Source organism: Nannospalax galili, unplaced genomic scaffold, assembly GCF_000622305.1.
Source record: "Nannospalax galili isolate Female #2095 unplaced genomic scaffold, S.galili_v1.0 scaffold471, whole genome shotgun sequence".
Classification (NCBI taxonomy): Eukaryota; Metazoa; Chordata; class Mammalia; order Rodentia; family Spalacidae; genus Nannospalax; species Nannospalax galili.
In genome coordinates, this window is record NW_008330333.1 from 2,441,184 (window position 1) to 2,465,520 (window position 24,337).

The 24,337-nt window shown below is 54.1% G+C and overlaps 1 protein-coding gene across 5 annotated transcripts; it reads left to right on the forward strand.

Annotated features, from left to right (window-relative positions):
- The first annotated feature begins 40 nt into the window (after positions 1–40).
- Positions 41–24,337, forward strand: Glis2 (GLIS family zinc finger 2). Of its 5 annotated transcripts, none has more exons than XM_029570222.1 (7): positions 41–157; positions 17,359–17,597; positions 18,520–18,692; positions 19,388–19,564; positions 19,642–19,775; positions 19,855–19,976; positions 21,575–24,337. In XM_029570222.1, the coding sequence occupies exons 2-7, from the start codon at positions 17,426–17,428 to the stop codon at positions 22,363–22,365; spliced, it is 1,569 nt and encodes a 522-aa protein (XP_029426082.1). In that variant the 5' UTR covers positions 41–157; positions 17,359–17,425; the 3' UTR covers positions 22,366–24,337. The 5 variants fall into 5 exon arrangements, with proteins under 5 accessions (XP_029426082.1, XP_029426081.1, XP_029426071.1 ...); XM_029570221.1 differs by lacking the exon at positions 41–157 and adding an exon at positions 729–1,140; XM_029570211.1 differs by lacking the exon at positions 41–157 and adding an exon at positions 8,483–8,619.

A 24,337-nucleotide genomic window follows, 5' to 3' on the forward strand; every position in this document is an offset into this window, starting at 1 on the left:
TCGCTCAAACAAAACACTACAGAGCCAAGTTTGAGCTTCACAGAAGGTAGAAAAGAGCTTAGCGTCCGTCCTGACTTGCACTCACATCTCAGTGACCAAACTCATGGGACTTACTGACCGCGACCCCCAGGTTGTCCCAGCAGCCGACACCACGAAGGTAGGATCCTGGGCTGGTTGGGGTCGGGTCTCGTTGCTTATTCCGCCGAGAAGGAAACCGAGGCTGAAGGCAAGGCAGAGCGGGAAGCGCGGAGCTGGGCTTTGAACCCGGCTTGCAAATCCCGTAATCAGAAAGAGGCCTTGGCCTGCGCGGTCCTGGAACTGAACTGGGCGGAGAAATCAGGGCCTCCGGAGTGACACTCCGGCCGCCTTCCCCGCTGCCCAGGGCCGCGGGGGGCCTGGCCAAGGTGACCCCGCAGGAGGAGGAGGAGAGGGTCCCCGCCCCCTCGGTCGCTGCCACCTCCTCCATCTTCCCGGCCCTCCGGGCTTTTTCACCCGGCTAGTGCGCCCGCCCCTCTCCCGGGCTTCCCCGAAGGCGGACTATCTCGTGCTTACCCGCCCCCCGGCCACCTCCGGGCCGTGTCCTAGCGCTGCCCTCGGGCCGGGGGCGGGGCCGTGGGGGGGCGCGTCTGAGAGGCGGCGGAGCTCCCTCCTTAGCTCCCTCCCTCCGGGTGCCCGCTCCCGCGGCGGTCTGCCCTTTCTCCCCTCCCCCGGCCCAGCCGGCCGCCCCCTCCTCGCGACGCGCACACCCCGCCTGGCAGCTGGCGCCCCGGGCCTGGGGCCGCGGTGGCTAGAGGGGTTTGAGGGAGGGCGGGAGCGAGCGAGAGAGCTAGGGAGGGAGGCCGCCCCCCGTGCCCCTCCTCCTCGCCCTCCTCCTCGGCCGCCGGTCCCTCCTCCCACGGCCTCCCTCCTCCCTCCCTAGCTAAGACATCCCCGCACGGCCGGGCCGCCGCGGCCACCTTCCCTGCCCCGAGCTGCAGATGTGGCGGAGCGGCCGGGCGCCGGGCGGCCGTGCCAGGGGAGCCCGCGCCCCGTGAGCCTCGCGTCCCGGCCCCCGCCCGCCCCGGCCCTTCCCCTGCTCGCCCCCCGCTGCCCCCCGACCGCCGGAGCCCGCTGCAGGAGCCCGATCGCCCTGCCGCCGAGGTAGGAAGCCCCTAGGCGTTGCGTCGTGGGGAGGACTGAGACCCGGTAGGGTACTCGCCTGCCGCGGGGGGACTGCGGGCCCGAGGGTCGCCTCCCCCTTCCGCGTCCGCGCCTCGCCCCGGGCCATTGTGAGCCCTCGCCGAGGCCCCTGCGTTCGCTGGCTCGCGCGCTCCCTCCCTCGCCGGCTCCCTGGCCCGGTTCTTCGGTCTCTCGTCTTTTCTCCTCCCTTCTTCCCTCCCTCCGTCCGGAGGCCCGGCCGAGCTGCGGCCAGGGCCCGGGGCGGGCTGCAAACTTCAGTGGGGAAGTTGGGCGGCTGCGGTGGGGGTGCGCTGCTAGGTGAGAGGGGGCCACCCGGAGTCTGGGCACAAAGTTGTCTGTGGCATCAGGCAGCCGTTTTTCCCCATGGGTGCGCCCAGGTTGTTTCTAGGAAGAGGTTTGGAGGATGCCCTCCCTGTCCGGGAAAGACTCCCTCCTGCTGCCCTTAGGAAGCACCAGAAAGGCAGGGAGGGTGGCGTCCCTGGAGTCAACAACGGGAGCTGGAATCCTTTCTAGCCTTTGATCCACTCCTATACTGTGGATGGAAGCAGGTGAGGGACCTGGCAGGATGGGGAGGACAAGGGACTGTATTTGTATCCCGAGTGTGAATCCGGAGGAGGGGGCGAGGCAGGTGCATCCCCTCTCACTAGGAAGAAGCCTGCGCCGCCCCACAGGCCCCCTGGGATGGGGCTGGAATCCAGGCTGGCACCTGGAGACCTTGGCATACTGCCCTGCCCAGCAGGGTACTCAGGCCACAGCAGGGCAGCATGCCGCCTGTCTGCCTGTCCAGGAGGGCCCGCCCAGCCCAGTCAGAGGGTGGCCGGGAAGCAATGGTTGTAGGGAGTTACCCAGCCCTGCCCTGGGGCCTGGGAAGCTGGAAGGGATACTGGGAGGAGTCCTGGGCCCCCAGCCATCACAGCCCAAGATCTTGGCTCTAGAGGGAATGCTTGACACCAAGGGGGCAGCCAGGCCAGCCAACAGCTTGGCCAAGGCCTGAGCTCCCAAGGGTCTTGGTCTGGTCCAGGACTAGGGCTTGAGCCATGGTCCTCTGTGGCTGGCACCCTTAATAGTGGCAGCAGCCCTGCTGTCCTGGCACCCAGGAGGAAAGGTGGGGGCTGAACCAATGGCTAAGGAGACAAGACTTCTGAAGCCCCTAGACTCAGGAACTGGAAACGTGGCCCCTTCAGTGTGCTCACCTCTCCCTATTCGGCACTCGTGGCACAGTACCACAGCTGTCCCAACCCAGCCCACACATCCCTCTCTAGTGACCTCAGAGCCCTCATCTCTGCTTCTTTTTCTCCCCTCTGGGCCCAGGCTGGGCCTCCCAGCTGGCCCAGCCCTGCACTGGGGGAGGGGCTGCATCTGGGGGAGCCCTCCTAGGACACCCCTTGCTGAGCTGCAGTCCAGCCCATTTCACAACCCACTCCCAGCTCAACTTGGCTCTGTTGCAGCCAGTCAAGCAGGAGGTAGTGCCAGGCATTGGTTTTTGTGGGGTGGGGACCCCTTGGAAGCAGTCCTGTTTTCTTAGCCTTTTCCCCTCCCCCTCCTTTCCGGAGCTACCATTAGCGCTGACCCCCTGACCCTCTATGCCTGCCCGCCCTTCCCTGTCTGTGACCTCTGACCTTTGGTGTTAAATCCCTCCAGCTGGGGTTCTTCGGCCCCAGAGTGACCCTAGCCCAGGCTCCCTGGGGCGCCTCTCCCTGATCCTGGCTCTCTACACAGGGACACCTGCCAGTCCCCCCCTCATGGATGGGGAGGTTTTGGAAAGCCAGACAGTGAGTCACCCCACTTTCAGGCACCACTGCTTTTAGGGTCAGTGGCTTTTGGGGATTTGATGCAGCCAGGACACAATCTGTATATAAGGTGAATGGAAAAAGCTTCTGGCCTGGGAATTTTGTGTCTTGGGTTCAAGTCTTGGCACAATCATCAGCTTTCAGGGGTTCTTTGGTCTGCCTCTTCCTCTGTCCAGACAAGGTAAGAGCCCATAAGAAAACCAGGCTGGTTGGCCAGGTTGGGGGTTGGGGGGAGAGAGAGAGACAGAGAGAGAATAAGCCCAACAAAAGCCAACTCTCAATTATCCGTGGGTGGAGCCAGTATGAATAACTGGATACCACAGACATCTCAAAACCTCATTTTAAACAATTGTGTGAGCCGCATCCCCACAAAGCTTTTGTTTCTACAAAGCCCAGCTACAAAAGGGTAGCCACAGCCATCTCTTCTCTAGCCTTGCTTCCCTTCCTGGGAGTACCAGTGGACTGTTAGAGGGTGAGATGGCCATCAGGAAGACAAAGATCTGCCAGGACCCCTCCTCAAGGCTTGGAAGAAAGCTGAACCTCATCTTTGCATCCCATGCTTCTGTCCATGGCTTGCCTGACCTTGTCCCTGGATGGTGGGAGGGTCTTCTGTCTACCTAAATCCTTCCAGGGTCTGTGCTGGCTGCGGTGTGGAGGAAGAATGTGTTTTTCCCCACAACATTTTCCCATGCACATTTCCATCTCCCCAGCTGGACTCTCCTGGAATCTGAATTTCCCACTTATGGGAGAGGGCGGTGCCAGTGCTAGGCAGGGTTTGGGGCAATCCCAAGATGAGGAAGGGAGGCAACAGCTGTGGCTGGGGGACCAGATGTTGAGGCTGGGACCTGCAGCTCTGTTCTTTGGGAGGCATTTGGGGTAGGGCTCTTTAGGAGACATGCAAGGGGACTGTGGGTGTGGGGGAAGACTGTACCCCTGACCTGCCCCCAGTGCCATGAGCCTCTGCAGGAATCACTGCAGGTTCTTGCATCCTATGGGAGGTTCAGGAGGGCCCCTTACCCAAGTGGGAAATTTGGATTCCAGAGGAGAGGCCCTGAGCAGGGCAGAATAAGGGACAAAGCCTTTTCCAAAGCTGCCCCTGAATCCCTTTTCTATTCACGTATGGCTGTTATTTTATATTTCACAGCATGCAGTGGAGGCCACCCTTGCAAGGTATGGGGCAGGGTGGGGCCCTCTTCCTTCTTAAGGATAGGGGGGATCCTATGGTTGGCATGGCTGTGTGCTAAGCAATGAGAGACCCTTTCAACTTGTATGAGGACCTCTGAGGCTAGCCAGAACAATGGGGTTCTCCACCCTCTGCCTAGAAACCTCTTCTTCCAAAGTTGTGGAAGAGCTCCAGAGTTGAGCTAGACCCCCAGCATGCATATTGTGATTCACCTCCCATAGGACACCAGAGCCAGGTGGAGAGTCATTTACCCTTCCCTGTGCTAGCCTGATGCCAGTTCTGGGAATGGGGACTGCAACCCCAGCAAGGCTTGTGGAACACAACTGCTGATCCAGTAGTTTCTGAGGTGGTTTCATTGCTCCCCACCCTGGTGAATTCTAATTCAGGTGTGGCCAGGTAGAGGACGGGGCATTTTCAACACGCCCTTCTACTGCTGATTGGACAGATTAGGCCACTGCTTTGATCTCAGGAACAGGAATGGACCTGCTGGTGCTGGTGGTAGAGCAGGGTATTTGCAGGAAAACCTAGGGCAGACCACCCTCCCTGCTCTGTCTTAGCAGAGCCACCTCCTCCCATCTGCTAATAAAAGATGACAACCTTCATAAGTCCCATTGGGTCCAGTTGTGAACTGGGTCCAGCAGTGGAATGGTGCTGGGGGCTAAGCCTCCTGAGTATCCCTTGGAAAAATCCAACTAGTACAGATGTCTTCCACTCGCCTGCAAACTTTACAGGGGTTGCAACCCTCACCTGAAATTGTTACATAACCTGTGGCAAAGATCCACCCATTTATCACAATTCAATAAATGAGGAAGCTGGGGCTAGAGAGATGGCTCAGCTGTTAAGAGCACTGACTGCTCTTGCACATTCCCAGGACCCACATGGTAGCTACGAACTGTCCTTAACACCAGTTCCAGGGGAATCCAAAGCCGCCTTCTGACTTCTGTAGCATTGCGAGGCATGGGTGTACTCACATACATGCAGGCAATACACTTATACACATAAAATAAAAATAATAAATATTTTAAAAAATGAGGAAACTAGGCCAGGTGTGGTGGCGCATGCCTTTAATACCAGCACTCTGAGTTCGAGGCCAGCCTGGTCTCCATAGTGAATCCAGGACAGCTGGGGCTACAGGGAGACCCTGTCTCAAAAAGACGAAAAAAAAAAAAAAAAAAAAAAAGAGGAAACTGAGGCTCAGGATAGAAAAGAGCCAGTAGGCATCTGGGTCTGCTGTGGCAATGGGTATGTCATCTAGTTTCCTACTAGGAGCTTTGTCCTCTGGCAGCTATGTGCCCAGAGTCCCTTGCTCATCTTTCCCTTGGAGCTGTCCCACCCCACCTCTCCTTCCCAACACAGTTCAGACCTCTCCAAGGGAAATAGGAGGTGGGAGGTGAGGCCTGGCCCTCCTCCCCATTCCTGCTCTGGGGCTTAGGGACCCTCCCTAGATGGCTTCTGGAAACCCCGGTCATAGCTGGTTTGTCCTCAGGGAGTCCCGAGGTCCAACCTGGATGACCCTTCTCCTGGCGTCCCAGCTGGGACACCTTCCTTTAGGTGTCCCCAGGCTGGGCAGGCGCAGAGACCTTGGCTCTGGCCTTCCACACTCCACCACCAACACACTGTGACCCCCATAAGAGGGAGGCCCTGGATAGCTCGGTGGCTGGGCTGGGAGAGGCACTAGTGAGTCTGCTTGAGGAGCAGGGGCTTTCCATCTGCTCCAGATGCCCCTGGTAGGGGATAAGCAAAGGGGTTGAGAATCTTCCAGTGCCAGGACTATTGGGGATGGTGGTGAGGGCTCCTCAGGCCCTTTGTTGCCGGAGAAGCTAGGTAGTACCTACCATGGGGAGAGGCCAGGCCTTCAAGTGTGCTGTGTATGGCTTGGCAGCTAGCTTCAGGGAGGGAACTCAAACTCATGGTATTTTGGAAAGCCAGCAGAGCCTCCTAGGGACTGCTGAGCCTCTTGAGTCAGCCTGGGCTGGGAGCCTCAGAGAAAAGAGTCCTTCCAGTCAGATAGCGCTTTACAGTGGACACAGTTCTCACAGACCAGTGTCCCCTTGAGAGCCCAGCAGCAAAGCAGGAGGCAAGTAAGGGAAACTGAAGCTCTCATAGGTTTGATGACTTATCTTGAGGTTGCTCGAAGAAGGACAGAGGGGACCTGGCATCAAAGACTGTATGGCCTTGACCCCTGAAATGTCATTTGAGTCTGCCGTCTACCCAGTTCCACTACTAATCCCCAAGTCCATTGCCAGGGCCTGATAAATCCAAAGGAAGCCCCTTTTCTCTCCCTTGTCCCCATTGTCTGGGGTCTGGCTGGCACATCACAGCCTGCCTGGGCTCGTTCTCCCTTGACTCCTACCTTTCTTCATCCGAAGCCCTCACTACCCATTTACAGATGTCTGGGCCCCAGCTGTGATGCCCCTCCTAAAAGGTTACAGGGTCTTTCATCATCCTCCCTGTTCAGCTGTCTCTCCCTCCTGAATAATGCTGGATGTGTCCCAAGGATACCTACTCTGCTCAGTCCCTCAGGACCCAAGCCCCCAGATCCTGGATAGACTGGGTCTGCCAGGGCTCTACCCAATGGGCATTTCCCAGTGGAAGAAAGAGGATAAGGATGGGTTTGGAAGCTGTCCTGGCTTTGGGCTTTGCTTTGCAGCCCACAATGGGTAAGCAAGGGCAGGGAGGGAAAAGCATGTGGTAGAGACCAGAGGTTTATATGCTGCCCCTACTGGTCTTTCACCTGGTGCTCTGGGCTGGGGTAGATAGGAGCCCCAGGAGATGAAACTGAAGAATTGGTCCTTTTGGTCATCCCAGTTGGTCAGAAGAACAGTATTTTCCTTCCTTCCACCCTTGTCCAGGTCTGTCCATGTTCCCTTGCTTCACACAGCAGGAAGAGGCTTCCATGTTCTAGGTCCTGCTTTCAACCTTGACTTTGGAATTCATTTCCTTCTGTAGGCCTCCTGAAACCTACCACCAGAATAATACATATACAATTGAATTCATTCATTCATTCATTCATTCATTCATTCACGTATTCAATCAACATCCACCAGAAACCCAGTGTTTGGGAGAAGTGAAGGTCAGGTGCAGTGGGGTTGTGTGAGGCTAGAAGTCAGGATGTTCCAGGGTGTTCAAGTTCCCATGTCATTCCAGGCCATCCCTGTTCTTTCACAGCAGGAAAACTGAGGCTCTGGTCGTTGCTCTACATCAAATAAAGTCATGCCTGGTTTTTCAACACTGAGTCTCAAGGACTTCACAGTTCACTCAGGGAGGAGGAATGGGCTCTGTGCTGGGGTAGCTGGAACAGCAGAAGGGGTCTGCTGGTATCATCTTCCCATGTGTGTATATCTGTTTCTGTAGGTACAAATGCAAGTGTGTTGTGTGTGTGTGGAGGCCACAAGTCAATCTTGGGTGTTACTCCTCAGGAGCTGGCTATGTTGTTTTTTGAGACAGAGTCTCTCATTGGCTTTGAGCTCATCATTGGCTAGGCCCCAGGGATCTGTCAGCTTTCCCAGTACTAGTATTATAGCCCACAGGCCACTATGCCTGGATTTTTTCACATGGCTTCTGGATATCATACTCTGATCCTCATGCCTGCATGGCCAGCATCTTACCAACTGAGCTGTCTTCCCAGTCTTAATATTCTTCCTCTCTCTCTTCCTTTCCTCAATGGGCTTCGAGCTGCCCAGAGCCCCAGTCCCTGCCAACTTCAGGCCTCTCTTCTTGGAAGGAGGTTCCTAATGCCAGGGGAATGCCTGAGGCTGAAGGTCAGGCAGTGGTACACAGGACACTGCAAGAGCCAGGCACAATTGGCATGCTTGAGAGCTGGTGAGAATGTGGAATTAAGTGATGCATTAGCCAGAACTTGGATCCAGGGCTAGTATGGCAGGTATCACAACACTGCTGTTGGGTTTAGGTGAGTCACCATGCCTTCAGCAGTGGGGACAAGACAGACCCTTGTTCATCTGATTCTTGGGCGCCTGGAAGGACATAGTTCTAAGAAGCTGAGGCTAGAGAGGGCAAAACAGGGAAGACATGGTGGAGGAGGGGGCAGGAGGGGAATGATAGCTGCAGGAGGATATAGGGATTAGCCACATGATAGGTAAGCCTCAGGCGATAGGGAGGATGCTGAAAGGCTAAGTAGGGGAGGCTCTGAACTGAGGGAGCAAGTGGCATTTTTCTGTGTAGAGTGCTGCATGGCTCCCCAGTGGAAGCCTCTGTTCCAACCCCTTGGATGGGCCTCTTCCTCTGCTGCCTTGACCTATACTGAATGACAAGCTGGCTCACTGTAGGTTTTTGTGGGAGCTCACCTTTGGATCTGTGTTGTAATCTTGGGTTTAGAAAGACCTGCCTTTGGAGAGAAGAGTTGAATCCCAGCCTCACTACCTCTTGTAAGCTGCAACCTTGCCAGTCTTCTTTAACTGAAATTGGAGAGAATAGCACCTCACTCACAGGGCTGACAGGACAATCCAGGTTGGTATGTAGGAGGCTTATTGGTTGGTCCTTGCCTGGGGAGGTCTACATGCTCCCTCTGTCCCCACACTTTTTTTTTAATTGTTTATTTTTATTTCATGTATATAAGTGTTATACCTGCATGTGTGTAAGTGTACCCATGTCATGCAGTGCCCATAGAGGGCAGAAGGTGTCATATCCCCTAGAACTGGAGTTATGGATGATTGGGGCTGGCGAGATGGCTCAGTGGTTAAGAGCACTGGCTATTCTTGCAGAAGACCCAGGTTTGAATCCCAGCACTCACAGGGCAGCTAACACATGTCCCCAGACTTTTTAATCTTTTCTCTAGTACTTACTGAATATGGAGCCCAGGATCTTGCACGTGCTAGGCAAGGGGTCTACCACCAAACTATACCCCAAGCCCTCTTTTTACTTTGTTTTGTTTGTTTTTGTTTTTGTGCAAATGTAGACTTATTAAAGAAAAGCGAGAAAGGATGGGAGGGGCTCCAAGGGGACAAATTCCTTCTTTATATTTATTATCTTAAGACAGGATCTCACTATGTTGCCCCCACAGGCCTTGGCCTCCCTTTACAGTCCAGAGTTTATAATCCTGCCTCACCCTCCCAAGCAGCTGAGAGCATAGACTGTGCCACCGGCCCCAGCTTCCAAATTTCTTCACTCGGTTTCCCTGTGGCCAACTCAGATCTGCCCCCCATAACCCTCAGCAGAGCTGTGTGCCCCTGACACTGTTTCACTGGCTGTGTATCTGAGTGACCTTCAGGCTCTGTTCCATCTGATTTATCCTGGACCCCAGCAGAGGGCCTGGTATTGGAATGCATAAATAAAATGGGGAGGGAAGGGCCAAAGTCCAGAGCCTACTTTTCCTCTCCTGCTCTCTGAGTTGGCAGGTGAGGTGGTTCACAGTGGCCTGGCACCTGCCTCAGGCCAGTAGTGAGAGGGGTGGGTCACAGGTATAGGACCCCCCCCACTCTGGACTCTTGAAGTGCCTGTGGGCCCCACTTAGCTTAGAAAGTGTAGCTTCCTTCCCTTTGTAGATTGGACCCCCATTCCTATCCAGCTCACCAAGGAGAGGCACCTGACCCTGAAATCTCTGTGTTGCCTCTGTGAGCTATTGTACGTAAGGTGTGACACACATGCAACTGTGTGTCTGGCTGCCCATCCAAATCCCATGAAACATTGGCCAGCTCCTGTGCTGGCCCCTGAGAGCGCTGCTGAGTGTGCCACTCCAGAATAGCAGTACAGCAGCTTGGTGTCTTGTTTTTTTTCCTTCTTTTTCTTGTGAGATAGAGTCTCACTATTTGCCCAATCTGACCTTGAACTTCTGATCCTCCTGACTTCACCTCCTGAATGTTGAGATTACGGACACATGCCACCATACCTCGTTTATACAGTGCTGGGGATTGAACCCAGAGCCTTGTGCATGCTAGGCAAGCACTCTACCAATTGAGGTACAGTGCCAGTACCAGAATGTCAGTTCTGCCTTTGCTGGGCCTTGCTGGTGTGTGTCCCTGTCTGGTTCCCTGCTGCCTGCCCCTCCCAAGGATTTGGGCGGCCTTGCCCAGCCCTGTGTCCTTCCCTCCCAGCCCAGCAGGAGCTATGGGGGCTGCTTGGCAGGCTTGCCTCTGGCTGAGGCCCAGGTGCAAGCAGTGCTCATGGCTCCATGTACCCCCCCCCCCCAAAGCTGGGCAGACAGGAAAATACCAGACATAGTTGTGCAAAGGTGGCTGTAGGGAGGCAGGCAGCAGGAGGTGGGGGCCAGAAAAGGGGGCCCAGAGCCACCAGGACATTTTGAGGCCTCTGTGCCTGGTGGGCCTTGTAGCTGGAGGGCCACATATATTGGTATGGGTGTGCATGTGAGCCATGGGGCTCCCAGGGCCCTTGTTACCCACCCTGTTGGTCTGGGACAAGGAGCTTCTATGGTGGGGTTAGTGAAAAGTACAAGGGGAATTGGCCTAAGGGCCTTTCAGCTTTGCTTGAGCTAGCTGGGTGACCTTGGTAGGCTCGCTTACTCTGTGGGGGATGCCCACCCCCAGCCTGGGGTGGGAAATGAGAATTCTCAGGGTTACCAGTTACTGGCATCTTCTACCATGTGGTAGGCATGAGGCCAAGGCTTATCCTACAGGATGCCCTAAATCTCTGGGATCATTATTGTGGTGCCTGAGTTACCAATGAGGAGACCAAGGCTCAGAGAGTGACAGGGACCTGTTTAAGGCTCTATAGCCAGAGGTGGCTGTGGAGACTACAACCAAGTAGTTTGATGCTGGCCTTGCTCTGTGAACTTGCCACAGCCAGGTTCTTGGCAAGCTATGTCCTTGCTAGTCCCCAGTCCCCCATGACAGAGAAGAGTTCAGATCTGAACAAGTTGGTCTGGGAAGATTTGAGTTTCTGCTAAAGCGGCCTCAAGTGCAGGCTGGGTGTCCCTCTTGGGACTAGAAGGGGCTACACCTGGTCACAAGTTCCCAGAGAAGGCAAACCCCAAGCCCTTCCAGGAAGTACAATGGCCCTGGCCCCTCTCCTGGGACTTGTTAGGCTCAGACCTTAGGGTAAGCCCTTCCCCTAAGCCTGGAGGAGGCCTTTAGCCACCACAGCCTCCTTTCAGGGCCTCTCAGTGCTCAGCTTCTGCAGGGTGGGTGGCTCCCTCCTATTCTCCGCCCCTGTGGTCACTCCACAGGACAGCAGAGGCCTAAGACTCTCCAAGGGTACAGGCCAGCCAAAGTTCTCTTGGTGTGGGGTGGGACTGTAGTATCTGTGGGTACTAGGGGTTGTGGGGAAGGCCAGTTCTCTGGGCTGTTCTTAGCTTTTTTTTTGGTCTTTTTGAGACAGGGTCTCCCTGTAGCCCCAGCTGTCCTGGAACTCATTATGTAGACCAGGCTGGCCTTGAACTCAAAGAGATCCGCCTGCCTCTGCCTCCCAAGTGCTGGGATTAAAGGCATGCTCCACCACACCCCGCTGTTCTTAGAATTCTTGACTGCCAAACGCTGGGGATTTCAGCAGTGGTGACAGTTCATATGACAGATTTTGCTAAGTGCCTACTGTGTTCTGGGTGCTGAATATTACCTACTAATGGGAAGTGGGTTGCACTGATTTCTCCCCAGACCCCCCCCCATGGGGTCTTTAAATTAAATACCCCACCTTAGCAAGGAGAAAGAGGAGGGTCTAGGGAAATGGCAGGAAGCAGCAGAGCAGGGCAGGGGCCCCGAGAACATGACGATTGGATCCCTGCCTGCTGCCTGGCTGGGAAGGGGGCCCTGAGAGGTCCTGTCCCTTCCATTGCCCTCCATCCCCCCTTACTGGACAGCTAAGGAGGGTGGAGCTCTTGGCCAGAGCAGGGAGCACAGCCAGTTCCCAGGAATGTGGGGCTATAAGCCGTTTGCATTGGCAGCGTCCCTGCCCACTACTCTCCCAGCCTTCTGGTGGGTCTCCCACCCTGTCAGCCCCTCCAGCGCTCACCTACTGCCTGCCTTTCCTGGGCTGTGCACCTAGCTCCACAAGCCCACAAGGGGGTGACCAACCCAAGCAAGCCCTTTGCCTCTGCCCAAGTCCAAGGACAAAGAGGCTGATAAACCCAGCTCTGCTACATACAAACCCTGTGACCCAGGATAGATCACTTAACTCTCCTGTGCCTCAGTTTCTGCATCAGTAAAATGCTGTAACAGATACTGGCATGGTGGACCATCAGCTACTGGCTGGGGTAATCACTGATCTGAGGGTGCCATGGCTTTGGTCCTTGTCTTGCCACCTGTGACATTTGCAACCTGGGACAGGTGCATGCCCCGGGCCTTCAGGCTCCCCAGAGTGCCAAAGTGATGATTTGAATCACCAGCCTTGAGGGGACTCACAGAGTAGGGCCTGGCTGCAGTGGCTTCATCTTTTGTTCAGTTAGACCATGTCGGTTTTTTGTTCGTTTGGCTTTTTTTTTTTTTTTTTTTGAGACAAGGTCATGTAGTCCAGGCTGACCTGGAATTTACTACGAAGCTAGCCTTGAACTACTTTCTGCCTCTACTTCCCAAGTGCTGTTATTATAGGCATGCACCACCACCACCACCACTGACTGCATGGACTTTGAGAGGTGCATCTTGGGCCCTTGTCTCTAAGTTCTAGGCTGGCCTTGCCACAGCTAACCAAATGGACAGTTTCAGGACTACCCCTAGAAAAAAGTATGCTCATCTTGTGAGCCACACTATTGTGGGGGTGAGCCACACTATTGTGGGGTAGATGGGAAAGGATAGAGACCCGGCCTTACTGAGGGCCTTGTCCTCTGCTTCCGGGGACTAAGTCCCTGCTAATCTAGCACAGGTAGTCCTCTCTCCCTCCCTCCTCTTATCCTTTAACCCTCCAGGCTCAGGGCCAACCAGGTGCCCTCACTCAAGCAGGGAAGGAGGGACTTTATCCAGAACAGGATTCCAGCTTTTTTTTTTTTTTTTTTTTTTTTTTTTGTCTTTTTGAGACAGGGTCTCCTTGTAGCCCCAGCTGTCCCGGAACTCACTATGTAGATCAGGCTGGCCTTGAACTCACAGAGATCCACCTGCCTCTGCCTCCCAAGTGGCTGGGATTACAGGCGCACGCCCGGCTAGTCCTATTAGCCTGGTGAATTTGAGGCTTGGTTTCTCCCAATTGGGCAGGTCCTTACAGTCCGGAGAAGGCTGCTGCTGTTAGTGCTATGGGGGTGCGGTGCTTGACAGGCGCTGCAGCTGGGGACCGTCTGCGGGGGACGGCCGCGGGCGCACAATAGCAGTCATTGTCTCCAAACGGCCGGCGGGGGGCCCGCCCAGCTCACCCTCAGGGTGACCCCGCCCAGGGATGGGGGGAGGCCGCCCCCGGTGGTCCCCGCGCGCCCCTCGTGCTTCCTCCCTCGCCACCGCCGCTTCCTCCCGCTCCCTCTGCTCTAATTAGTTCCTTTTGCAGCTGGAGGAGGTGCGAGGGCTCGGCCGGCCCGCGCGACCACCACAGCGCGCTCCCCCGCAAGCCTAGCAGGTCAGGGCGTAGCGCGGAGCTCAGCGCGGCCTTTGATAGCTGATCACAGCTCCACAACCCGGGAGCCTGGTGCGAAGTGCACCACCATCTGACCATCGGGGAAACTGAGGTTTCTCCAGCAAGGCCCAGAGGGTAGTCAAGTCCGCGGGCTCCCCGGCCCTTGGCTTTGCACTGTGGACATCTGACTGGGAGAGGCAGAGTTCCTGCCCTTGCGGACCACCCCCACCCCATTCCAGAGACCAACTGGACACCGGGTCCAAATCTGTACAATGAGGATGCTGGGGATACCCGGCAAACAGCCAGGCCTCTCAGCGAGAAAGCTGGTGTCACCCTTCCAAGGGTCACGGTTCCCCCCAACCCCCCATCCCGGGCATTAAGTCTGGCTGGCGATTGTGGGGTCGGCTCCCGTGGGGCTGAGCTGCAGAGGCGTCTAGGACCGCTGGGGACCTGGCTCTCCCTGCCCCTTTCCCCCAGCGCTGGAACAAAGAGTAGAACTGAGCCCAGACTGGCTGCTACTGGCTGGGAATAGGGACGGGGAGGAGACAGTTTGAGGTTGGCCAAGGTCAGAGCATGAGTCGGGGGTCATAGGCCATCTCCTCCCTGGGGCGCTGTGGGGAGGAAAACTAGCAGGGCCGCTCTGGGGCAGCTCCTTCCTGATTTCTCAGGAGGGGCTGCAGTGCCTGGGCTGGGCTTTGGTTTCCAAATATGAATCCCTGCTTCCCTGGGCAGAACCCAGGGGCAGGAAGTGGAGGGGTGTCCCTGGGGACTGGGTCTGCTGATGGGGATGTCACTGGAGTCTGTTCAACTATGGGCGCCGTGTCCTGTTTTAGCTGGGAAAATGTGTTTCTCTGCTGGGGTCTTCCCCAGCCCTGGCAGTGTTCCCCTGTGTATCCTCAGAATGAGGAGACTCAGACCAGTGGCTCCTCCTGGTCTCCCTCTGGTGGGGAGACAACATGGGACAGTGGAGCAGGTGCCAAAAAATACTGTTTGGGTGGCACTGCCAATGGAAGTCAGTGTCTGCTTGAATTTCTACCTCTGAGCCATCCTGCCAGTGGTCTCCCTTACTGTAAGGTGGGTGATGGGGGCAGGGAGGCCTGTGGCTCTGGGCCAGCAGAGGGACCAGGCCACCAGCCCTTCCTGGCTCCTGAATTCTTAATCAGCATAAATATTTACTTCCTTCCTCCCCTTCCAGGCTCCCAGCACAGAGGAGCTTTGGGGAGGCTGGACTGGGCCTGTGTCTAAAAATAAACAGGTGGATGGACAGATAGACAGGCAGACATAATGGACTTACAGGTCAGGCAGAGGGCAGCCCCTGCCCAGACAAGAATGGATGAGCAGGCTCAAAGCTACCTATCACTTTTTACCCACCCACCTGCCAGCCTGGGTCTAGGGCCCCTGAGAGGGGTGGTGCTCTGATCCCCAGGGTGTTCCTAGGAACCACTGGTCCAGGCCTGGTCTGAGAGGGAACACCCTAGTACATCTGACAACTTGAGTGGGGACAAGTTGCAAACCTGAATCCCACAGTCCAGAGTGGCTGCCTGTGCTCCAATGATACAACCTTGAAAGGTGGGCCAGCCTCCCTATGCCTAGACTACATGTAGCCACATGTGTAGGACCTGGGTCTGTGTCCCTCACATGCAGTTCAAGCCAGGGACGGGGCATCTTCCTTCTTATGTGCATGGGGAGTGTCCCTGAGGCTTGGTGCTGTGGGAGGTAGGCGGGATGGAGGATTGGGTCTAGGAAGCAGGTGAAGGACTGGCTGGGTGAAGCTGCCCTGGAGTCTGAGCCTAGAGAAGGGATGAGTGGGGACACTGTCTGTTCTCTCTACCTTGTTCCATCCCTGTAAGAGAACTCTGGAAGCTCTGGTTCTATATAGGTCATACTAGCCCCCAAGGACATACTCACGGAAGTGTCCCAAGTATTTTCCAGTGAGTGGTTCCTCCAGCCATGTCCACCTTTTATATTAAATACAGTGACTGGCAGAGTTTTAGTAGTAAGGCTTGGTTAGTAGAGAGATTTTTTTTTTCCAGACAGGGGTCCACCTCAGCTGGCCTAGAGCTCATTATGTAGACCAGGATAGCCTTGAACTCACAGAGATCCGTCTACCTCTGTGCTGGGATCAAAGGTGTCCACCATCACACATGACCTAGTAAGAGATTTTCAAGGTGTGACAGTCTGCATGAAGGAAGGCTGGGAAATAGGTGGGAGTGTTCCCCAAGGGTGAAGAGACTGCTGCTGGGAAAATGAAGTGTGAATTTGATAGGAGCTGGCCTTGTGCTTGGGTCAGTAAGTCTTTTTTTTTTTTTTAACATTTTATTATTTTGATTTTATGTGTACGAGTGTATTGCTTGCATGTATGTGAGTACACCTGTGTCGTGCAATGCTTCAGAGATCAGAAGAGGGCTTTGGATTCCCCTGGAACTGGAGTTAAGAACGGTTCCTAGCCACCATGTGGGTGCTGGGAATTGAACCCCTTTCCTCCATTGCACTCCACCTTATTTTTTAATATTTATTTCATTGTTTTTTAATGTGTATGAGTGTATTGCCTGCATGTATGTAAGGGCACCCATGTTGTGCATCACCTACGGAGGTCAAAAGAGGGCATCAGATCCCTGGAACTGGAGTTACAGACAGCTGTTAGCTGTCACAGGGGTGCTAGGACTTGAACTCCAGTCCTCTGCAAGCAGTCAGTGCTCTTAACTGCTGAGCTGTCTCTCCAGCCCCAGATCAGTAAGTCTTATGAGTCCATTTATGTATGTGAAGATTACACCAGTGAGAAAAACGTAAGAAAAGGAAGAAAATCACAGCATGAAATTTGTAAGAACATTATCACCAGTAAAGTAAATAAATAAAGAACTATCTATAGTTCTTTGCTGGTTTTTTTCTGCCAACCTTGCCTAGCTGGCCTGGCCATGGTCCCAAGCTGATCAGTAAGTCTTATGAGTCCATTTATGTATGTGAAGATTACACCAGTGAGAAAAACGTAAGAAAAGGAAGAAAATCACAGCATGAAATTTGTAAGAACATTATCACCAGTAAAGTAAATAAATAAAGAACTATCTATAGTTCTTTGCTGGTTTTTTTCTGCCAACCTTGCCTAGCTGGCCTGGCCATGGTCCCAAGCTGCCCCCTGGTGGCAGCTGGAGCCCTGTGGCTCTTGGTGGCTTACGGAAGCCTCTCTTTGCCTTACCTAGGAGGTAGAGTCCTTGCCTGTCCTTCCACTGTCATGGCCAAGCTTAGCACAGCTTACCTGGGACAGGCCCTCAGCCTGCTTCACTTAAAGTTGACATAGTGACCTGCTGGGAACAGAGGAGTGCTGGCACAGTGGGCACTAACTGCACCTCAGAGGTTGTATGTTGCTCCATAGGCCTGCTTTTGGGTCTTTGGATTCAGACTTGCAGGTTTCCCAGGCACGGCTCCCCATTCCGTCAGAAGTGACAGTTGGCGCTTGGCCAGCCAGTTCCTGGGAGAAGATCTGGCCTTAAGTCTGGTTGTTCTGCCACATGTGAGTTCTGTGACCTAAGGCAATCTCTAAAACTCACTTTCATTGTAAAACGGAGACAGTAAAGTGTCTCCCCCAAAAGACTCATGGGGAGTGGAGATGGAACCCTGCAGTGGGTGGATGGCCACTTTTTGTAACTGTAGTTCAAGGGTACTCAGGCTGTCCCTATTCCATGCCTCTCCTGTTCCTGGGAGTTTTAATTGGTGCTGCTGGAGGAGGAACCTAAGGTTGAGTGTCACTGCACAAGCTGTGTCCTTCTCCAGGTTCCTGCCTGAAGACCAGCTGGGTACTACATTCTGCCTGCTGCTTTCTCTGACCCTCCCTATCACCATGCACTCCTTGGACGAGCCGCTGGACCTGAAGCTGAGCATCACCAAGCTCCGGGCGGCAAGAGAAAAAAGGGATCGGACACTGGGTGTGGTCAGGCACCGTGCTCTGCAGAGGGAGCTGGGTCTAGTGGATGATAGCCCTACACCTGGCTCCCCGGGTTCCCCACCCTCAGGTACTGCACCAGGCAGGGCCAGGGTCTCAAGATGAGATTGTACCAAGGCTTGTCCAGGACAACATAGCTGCAGGCCATCAAATTCTGGTTTATACTACCATCACCACACTTGTTCACTCATCTGAGTTAAATAGCTGAGACCTACCCAATTCACAGTGGGCACATGACCTAGCTCCACCCAGGATCTGTGGATTTGGAAAGAAGTGGGTGAAGAGCAAAGCAGTAGCAAAATCCCTAGATTTTAACATTGGTCTTTGAGATGGTATAGCTGGGCAACCAAGGTGGTAGACTCGGAACAGAATAGGCAAATATGACTCATGGTTACTTACCACATCTGTTCTGCCTCCAAATGGAATTCTGAGAACCAGTTTTGCTGGGTGCTTGAGTAGAAGGCTCCTAAGGCAGCCCACCCCAAACTTCCCATTTTACAGAAGGGAACACTGAGACAGAAAGGTCCCTTCCTGCTAACCTGACAAGGAGCAAAGGGTCTTGTGTTCCAGTTCCTGTTCTGTTGTTCATCCTATGTGCCAGATAGGTCTCATCTGTAGGTTTAGTACTTTGCATTTTGTGTCTTCTTTGTTGTGGAGGATTATCATGTAGTGTAGGCTGGCCTTGAACTCATGTAGCCCAGCCTGGCCATTAACTCTTGATCCTCCTGACTCAGCCTCTCCAGTGCTAGGATTACAGGAATGAACCATCATGTCCAGCGCCATTTGTTTCAGGTGCCCAGCTCTGCTGATAAAGGTCAGATGAGATGATGATATCACTGTCAGTTTAAGCTGTTCCTTAGATATTAGGGTCCCAGAGTAGTTCAGGGGGAGGGAGCATGACTTATTTCCTCTCAGATCATAGTGGGGATCCAGAGGTGGTAGGAATCTGGTCCAGTAGGACTCCAGCCCCCCTCAGACATACTCTTCCTTAGGCTTCCTGCTGAACCCCAAGTTCCCAGAGAAGGTCGATGGGCGCTTTTCCACAGCCCCCCTGGTGGACCTCAGCTTGTCACCACCGTCTGGACTGGACTCCCCCAATGGCAGCAGCCCCCTGTCCCCTGAGCGCCAGGGCAATGGGGACCTGCCTCCACTGCCCACTGCTGCGGTAAGAAGGGAGGGTTCTGGATAAAGTATACTGGTTTCCTGGGGCTCCATAATAAGTACCACCAAATTGAGTGGCTTGAGACAACAGTTCTAGAAACTAAAGTCTAAAGTGAAGATAGTGTCAGGCCATGTTCCCCAGAAGGTTTCTGGGGAGACTCCTTCCTTGCTGCTCTCCTAGACTGTCGAGGCTCCAGTCCTTGACACACATCCCTGGGCTGGGAGCTGCATCCCTTGGCTCTACCTGCATCTTCACCCTGGCCCTTTTCCCTGTGTGTATGTCTGTGCCTAGACCGCCCTTTCCTTTGTCATCAAGACACAAGATGCTGGATTTAGGGACACCCTAAGCCAACAGGTCGTCACCTTAACTAATACTCTAGCAATGACCCTGTTTCTGAACAAGGTCATACAGGCAACATGGATTAGGACTGGAATGTGTCTTTTCCTTTTGAGATAGGATCTTACTACTTACTATGTAGTTCGGGCTCACCTGGAACTCATTATGTAGACTGGGTTGGCCTGGAACTCAGAGCTCTGCTTGCCTCTGCCTCCTGAATGCTGGGATTAAAGGTGTGCGCCAAAATATCTGAGTATGTCTTTTTGGGAGATATCATTTCAACATGTTCCACGAGGAGGGCTGAAGTGGGAGTCTAGGCCTGCCAGTGGGGCACACTAACCAGCTCCTATTCTTCTCTATAGGATTTCCAGCCACTGCGTTATTTGGATGGTGTTCCCAGCTCCTTCCAGTTCTTCTTGCCCCTGGGCTCGGGGGGGGCCCTGCACCTACCTGCTTCCTCTTTCCTCACACCCCCCAAGGATAAGTGCCTCTCACCAGAGCTGCCTCTGGCCAAGCAGCTGGTGTGTCGCTGGGCCAAGGTGAGTGGGGGCCGGGAAGAGTGGTGAGGGCTAGGCTAGTGCCCCACCTGGGCTCAGAACCCTGCCTGGCCCCACAGTGTAACCAGCTTTTTGAGCTCCTGCAAGACCTGGTCGACCATGTCAATGACCACCATGTCAAGCCTGAGCAGGATGCACGGTACTGCTGCCACTGGGAGGGCTGTGCCCGCCACGGCCGTGGCTTCAATGCCAGGTGAGAGAGCAGGGCAAGGGCAGGAGGGGAGGGACTGGGTGCCCAGAGAGCTGAGTGTGCCTCTGGGCCCTCCCTGGAGCAGGTACAAGATGCTCATCCACATCCGCACACACACCAATGAGAAGCCCCACCGCTGCCCCACCTGCAACAAGAGCTTCTCTCGCCTGGAGAATCTGAAGATCCACAACCGCTCCCACACAGGTGAGCAGCCTCTCCAGCAGGGTGCCAGATACCCTGGGGGCAGGGACTCAAAGGAAAGACCAGACCTTAGAAAAGGGACAAATCTCATCGATTACCCTCCACCCCTTGTGGTTTAAGACAGGTTCTCATGTTGCCCAGGCTAGCTTCTAACTATGTATTCAATGTTGACCGTGAACCCCCAATCTTATTCATCTCCAAAGTGCTAGGATTACAGGCGTGGCTTTCATAGCATCTTGAAGGACACTTGGTAGGGGAGCCTTTTCATGAGCATAATCATTTGACACCACATGAGAGCTGGCAGAGACTGGGTCTGTCTCTCCTCACTACCTTGAGCTGTAGAGAGTCAGATGCCTAATTTCATTTTTATTTTGTTTAAGTTTTATTTCACTAATTTTTTGAGACAGGGTCTTCCTATAGGCCCAGCTAGCCTAGAACTCACTATGTAGACCAGGCTGGTCTCTCTTGTACAGAGGGTGCTAGAATTAAAGGTGTGCACTAACACCCCTGACTTCTGTTGTTGTTTATATGCCTAATTTCAAGTTGCCTAATCACATTAAAAAGCAAGCAGCAGAAGGGCATGCTCTTAATTCCTGTACCAGGAAGCAGAGGCAGACAGACCTCTGAAAACAAAGCCAGCTTGGTCTACATAGTGTGTTCCAGGCCAGCTAGGGCTACATAGTGAGATCCTGTCTCAAATACAAAACAAAGCAAAAGAAAATAAAGTTAAATGAATTATAATTATATATTTCATTGAAACGAATATATATATATATATATATATACATCTCTAAATTATTTCAATATATTTGTTGCTGCTTTTCAAGCGTCTTGAGTTACTTAAGTCATTTATTTGTGTTCTTTCCGATTTTTTTTTTTTTTTTTGGTCTTTTTGAGACAGGGTCTCCCTGTAGCCCCAGCTGTCTTGAAACTCACTAGATAGACCAGGCTGGCCTTGAACTCACAGAGATCCGCCTGCCTCTGTCTCCCAAGTGCAGTACTTTTTTTTTTTATGAGACAGTTTCACTATATAGCTCTGGCTTCTGGAACTCACAGTACAGACTAGGCTGGCCTCAAACTCAAGAGATCAATCCGCTTCTGCTTCTGGAATGTTGGGATTAAAGGTGTGCCCTAACACACCTGGTTATTCTTTTCATACAGAGTCTGGGAAGTCTGGTATGTATCTTACCTTCACTGTACCATCTCCTTTTGGACCCAGCATTTCAAAGGCTCTTTGGCCACAGGTGGCTCCTGCCCTGGCTAGCATAGAGCCAGAGGCTTAGTAAATGCTGAACCATTCTGAGTAAAGCCACATGAAGGACAGGAGGCACTTCATGCTTCATGTAATTACATTGCTTCCAAGGTCACTTCTGCCTGAGTTTACAGATCTATCAACAAAGGAATCTGAAGGGTATGCAGCAAGGCCCCTGCAGAGCTGCAGTTTTCCTCAGGTTGAGTTCTGCCTGCTGCTCTTAGCTGGGTCAGCCTCATGCCAGGCGTTAGCTCTATCAAAGTTGGAGTTCTCTGGTAACTCTGCCTGGGAGAGGTGAGGAGTGGGGTGGGTAGATCTGGGAAACCCCTTACACAGCCCACCCCTGCAGGTGAGAAGCCCTACATCTGCCCCTACGAGGGATGCAACAAGCGCTATTCAAACTCAAGTGACCGCTTCAAGCATACGCGTACTCACTACGTAGACAAGCCCTACTACTGCAAGATGCCTGGCTGCCACAAGCGCTACACAGACCCCAGCTCACTGCGAAAGCACATAAAGGCCCATGGCCACTTTGTGTCCCATGAGCAGCAGGAGCTCCTGCAGCTGCGCCCACCCCCGAAACCACCCCTGCCCACTCCTGACGGTAGCCCCTATGTCAGTGGGGCTCAGATCATCATCCCCAACCCTGCTGCCCTTTTTGGAGGCCCCAGTCTGCCTGGCCTGCCTCTACCTTTAGCCCCTGGCCCCCTCGACCTCAGTGCCATGGCCTGTGGAAATGGTGGGGGTGGTGGTGGGGGCATGGGCCCTGGGCTGCCAGGCTCTGTTCTGCCCCTCAATCTGGCAAAGAACCCACTGTTGCCCTCGCCCTTTGGGGCTGGTGGACTGGGCCTGCCTGTGGTTTCCCTCCTCACAGGCTCCGCTGGCGGCAAGGCTGAGGGGGAGAAAGGGCATGGGTCAGTGCCTGCCAGGGCCCTGGGCCTGGAGGATCACAAGACTCCCCTGGAGAGGACGGAGCACAGTCGCTCCCGGCCAACCCCTGACAGACTCCCCATGCTGCCAGGCACTGTACTGGACCTGTCCACAGGCAGCTCGACGGCCAGCAGCCCAGAGGCATTAACTCCTGGCTGGGTGGTCATCCCACCAGGGTCTTTGCTGCTCAAACCAGCTGTGGTGAACTGAGCCTGGGCCACCTACCTACCACCAGCTGTGGGAGTCCAGCCAGCTGCTGTGGGCTTGTCCCAGACTAACAGAAACTCTCCTGCGAATAGCAATAATATCCTACTGCCTTGGGGATCGTAGTGTCTGCTCCCTGGGCAGCTGTAGCCCCAGAAAAGCTGAGTGGCAAGGATGGTGCTAGAAGGTCTTTGCTGGCTTCCTGGCTCCAGAGTGAGGACTTGGCCTGGACCTGCTGTCCAAGGAGAGCCATGCTCTTAGGTGCTAAGGCCTCACTTCCAGTCCTCTATCCCATAGTTTAAATGAGGCCTTCCTCTGCCTGTCCTCCTAGGACCCTCAGTCCTCCTGCCTCTCCCTCCCCCGCTGCCACCCGGTGCATCCCTCTTCATGGTCAGCCTGCACAGGTTGCCCTCTCACCCTGCCTTGCCCATTTGCCAACTAGGGACTCCCCTCCACCCCCCTTAGTGATCATAGGCCCATTTGGGAGCTCCTTGAACCCCTTTTCCTCTGGTCACTCTATGGAGGGAAAGCAAGACAGACACAAGTCCTGGCTAAGCCCCAGAGAAAAGCTTCATCCTCCCTGTCTATCTATATGACAAGGTGCTTCTCTGCTTACAGAGCAGGGAGGCCCGCTCTATTAGCGACCCCCTCTCTCCTGCCTGAATCAGCACTGCCAGCAGGTCAGCAACACTCTCCAAAGAGGAGGGGTAGCTGACCACTCACCTGCCCCTGCACCTTGGGAGTATAAAAGCAGGTCCAAAGGATCACTGCCCTGGGGACAAGGGGTTGTCAGGACTGTGGTCCAGCCAGGCTTGGGTAGGGCTAAGCTCCATCTTCACTACAGCTTAGCTTGGCCTAGGTAGTATGTTACCCTCAGAGGCTCACAAGGCTTCAGTTCTACACCAAATGGCAGAAGGCTGGATGAAGACACCCCAGGTCTGGGGGTACCAAGTCATGGAATGCCAGGAAGGGCCCAATGTCAGGGAGCTTTCTAGGAACCCTGGACTGAAAGCCTGGGGTGGAAGAGAGGCTAGGCAGCCAATGATAAGTCATTGGAGGGCCCTAGCCCTCTGCTCAAGGAAAAGGTGACAAGAGGAAGAAGTCTGTACCCTGTGATAGGGTTGCTTTGTCTGACTTCCCAGCTGAGCTCTTTTCTTCTTTTGTGGTGCCTCTCCCTGCCCATATTCCGAGCCAGCTCTTCCAAGGCCTGTGCTATTCAGAATTGGGTCTAGCACTTCTCCAAGGCTAGACTAAGCCAAGGACACTGGAGTGGAGAACCACATGCTCCACAGCCCTACAAGGCTAGGTGCCCCAACTATGCTGCAGAGTGGCAAATCCCTCATTTTCCCATCTGTAGAACAAAAGAGCTGCTGGAACAGTAATAGGGTCCTTAGTAGCCCTATGGTTCTTCTGAGCAACTCTGCCTATCCTATTCTTTCCCAGACTGCCCTTCTGTCCCAGAAGGGTCACCCTGACCTGCCCTGCCCTACAGCTGGGCTTAGGACCCCAGCCCTAACAGGGCTTGGCTGTGCTGGCTCTACCCCTTGAAGGGGCTGTGAGTAAGGTAGGGAGCTGGTCTCCTTTCTTTCGGTCCAACAGAGGACCCAAGCCACCCCCCTGGCTCTGTTAGGGCCCTAGGCCTTAAGTCCCTGGCTGGGGGGTTAGGTTTGAGACACAAGCCCAGGAGCAGAGGAACAGGGCACTGGAAAGTGACATTAGCTCAGCATGTGATTCAGTGATAGACCAGGCTTACAAGGGCCGGTATACTTGTTTTTGTCAGTTTGTTGTTGCACATTCCAGGATATCAGTATTTTAACAGGTTCTAAGTGCCTTTCTATTGTAGCTTATGTTTTTCCTCCTTGGCTCCATTGCTGTTAGCATAGAGTTTTAAAAAGAGATAAGCTAATGACTATAACAATATATTCCTCTATGTGAGAGGAAATTTATAAAGAAACAATAAAAGTGAGTTGCAAAGATG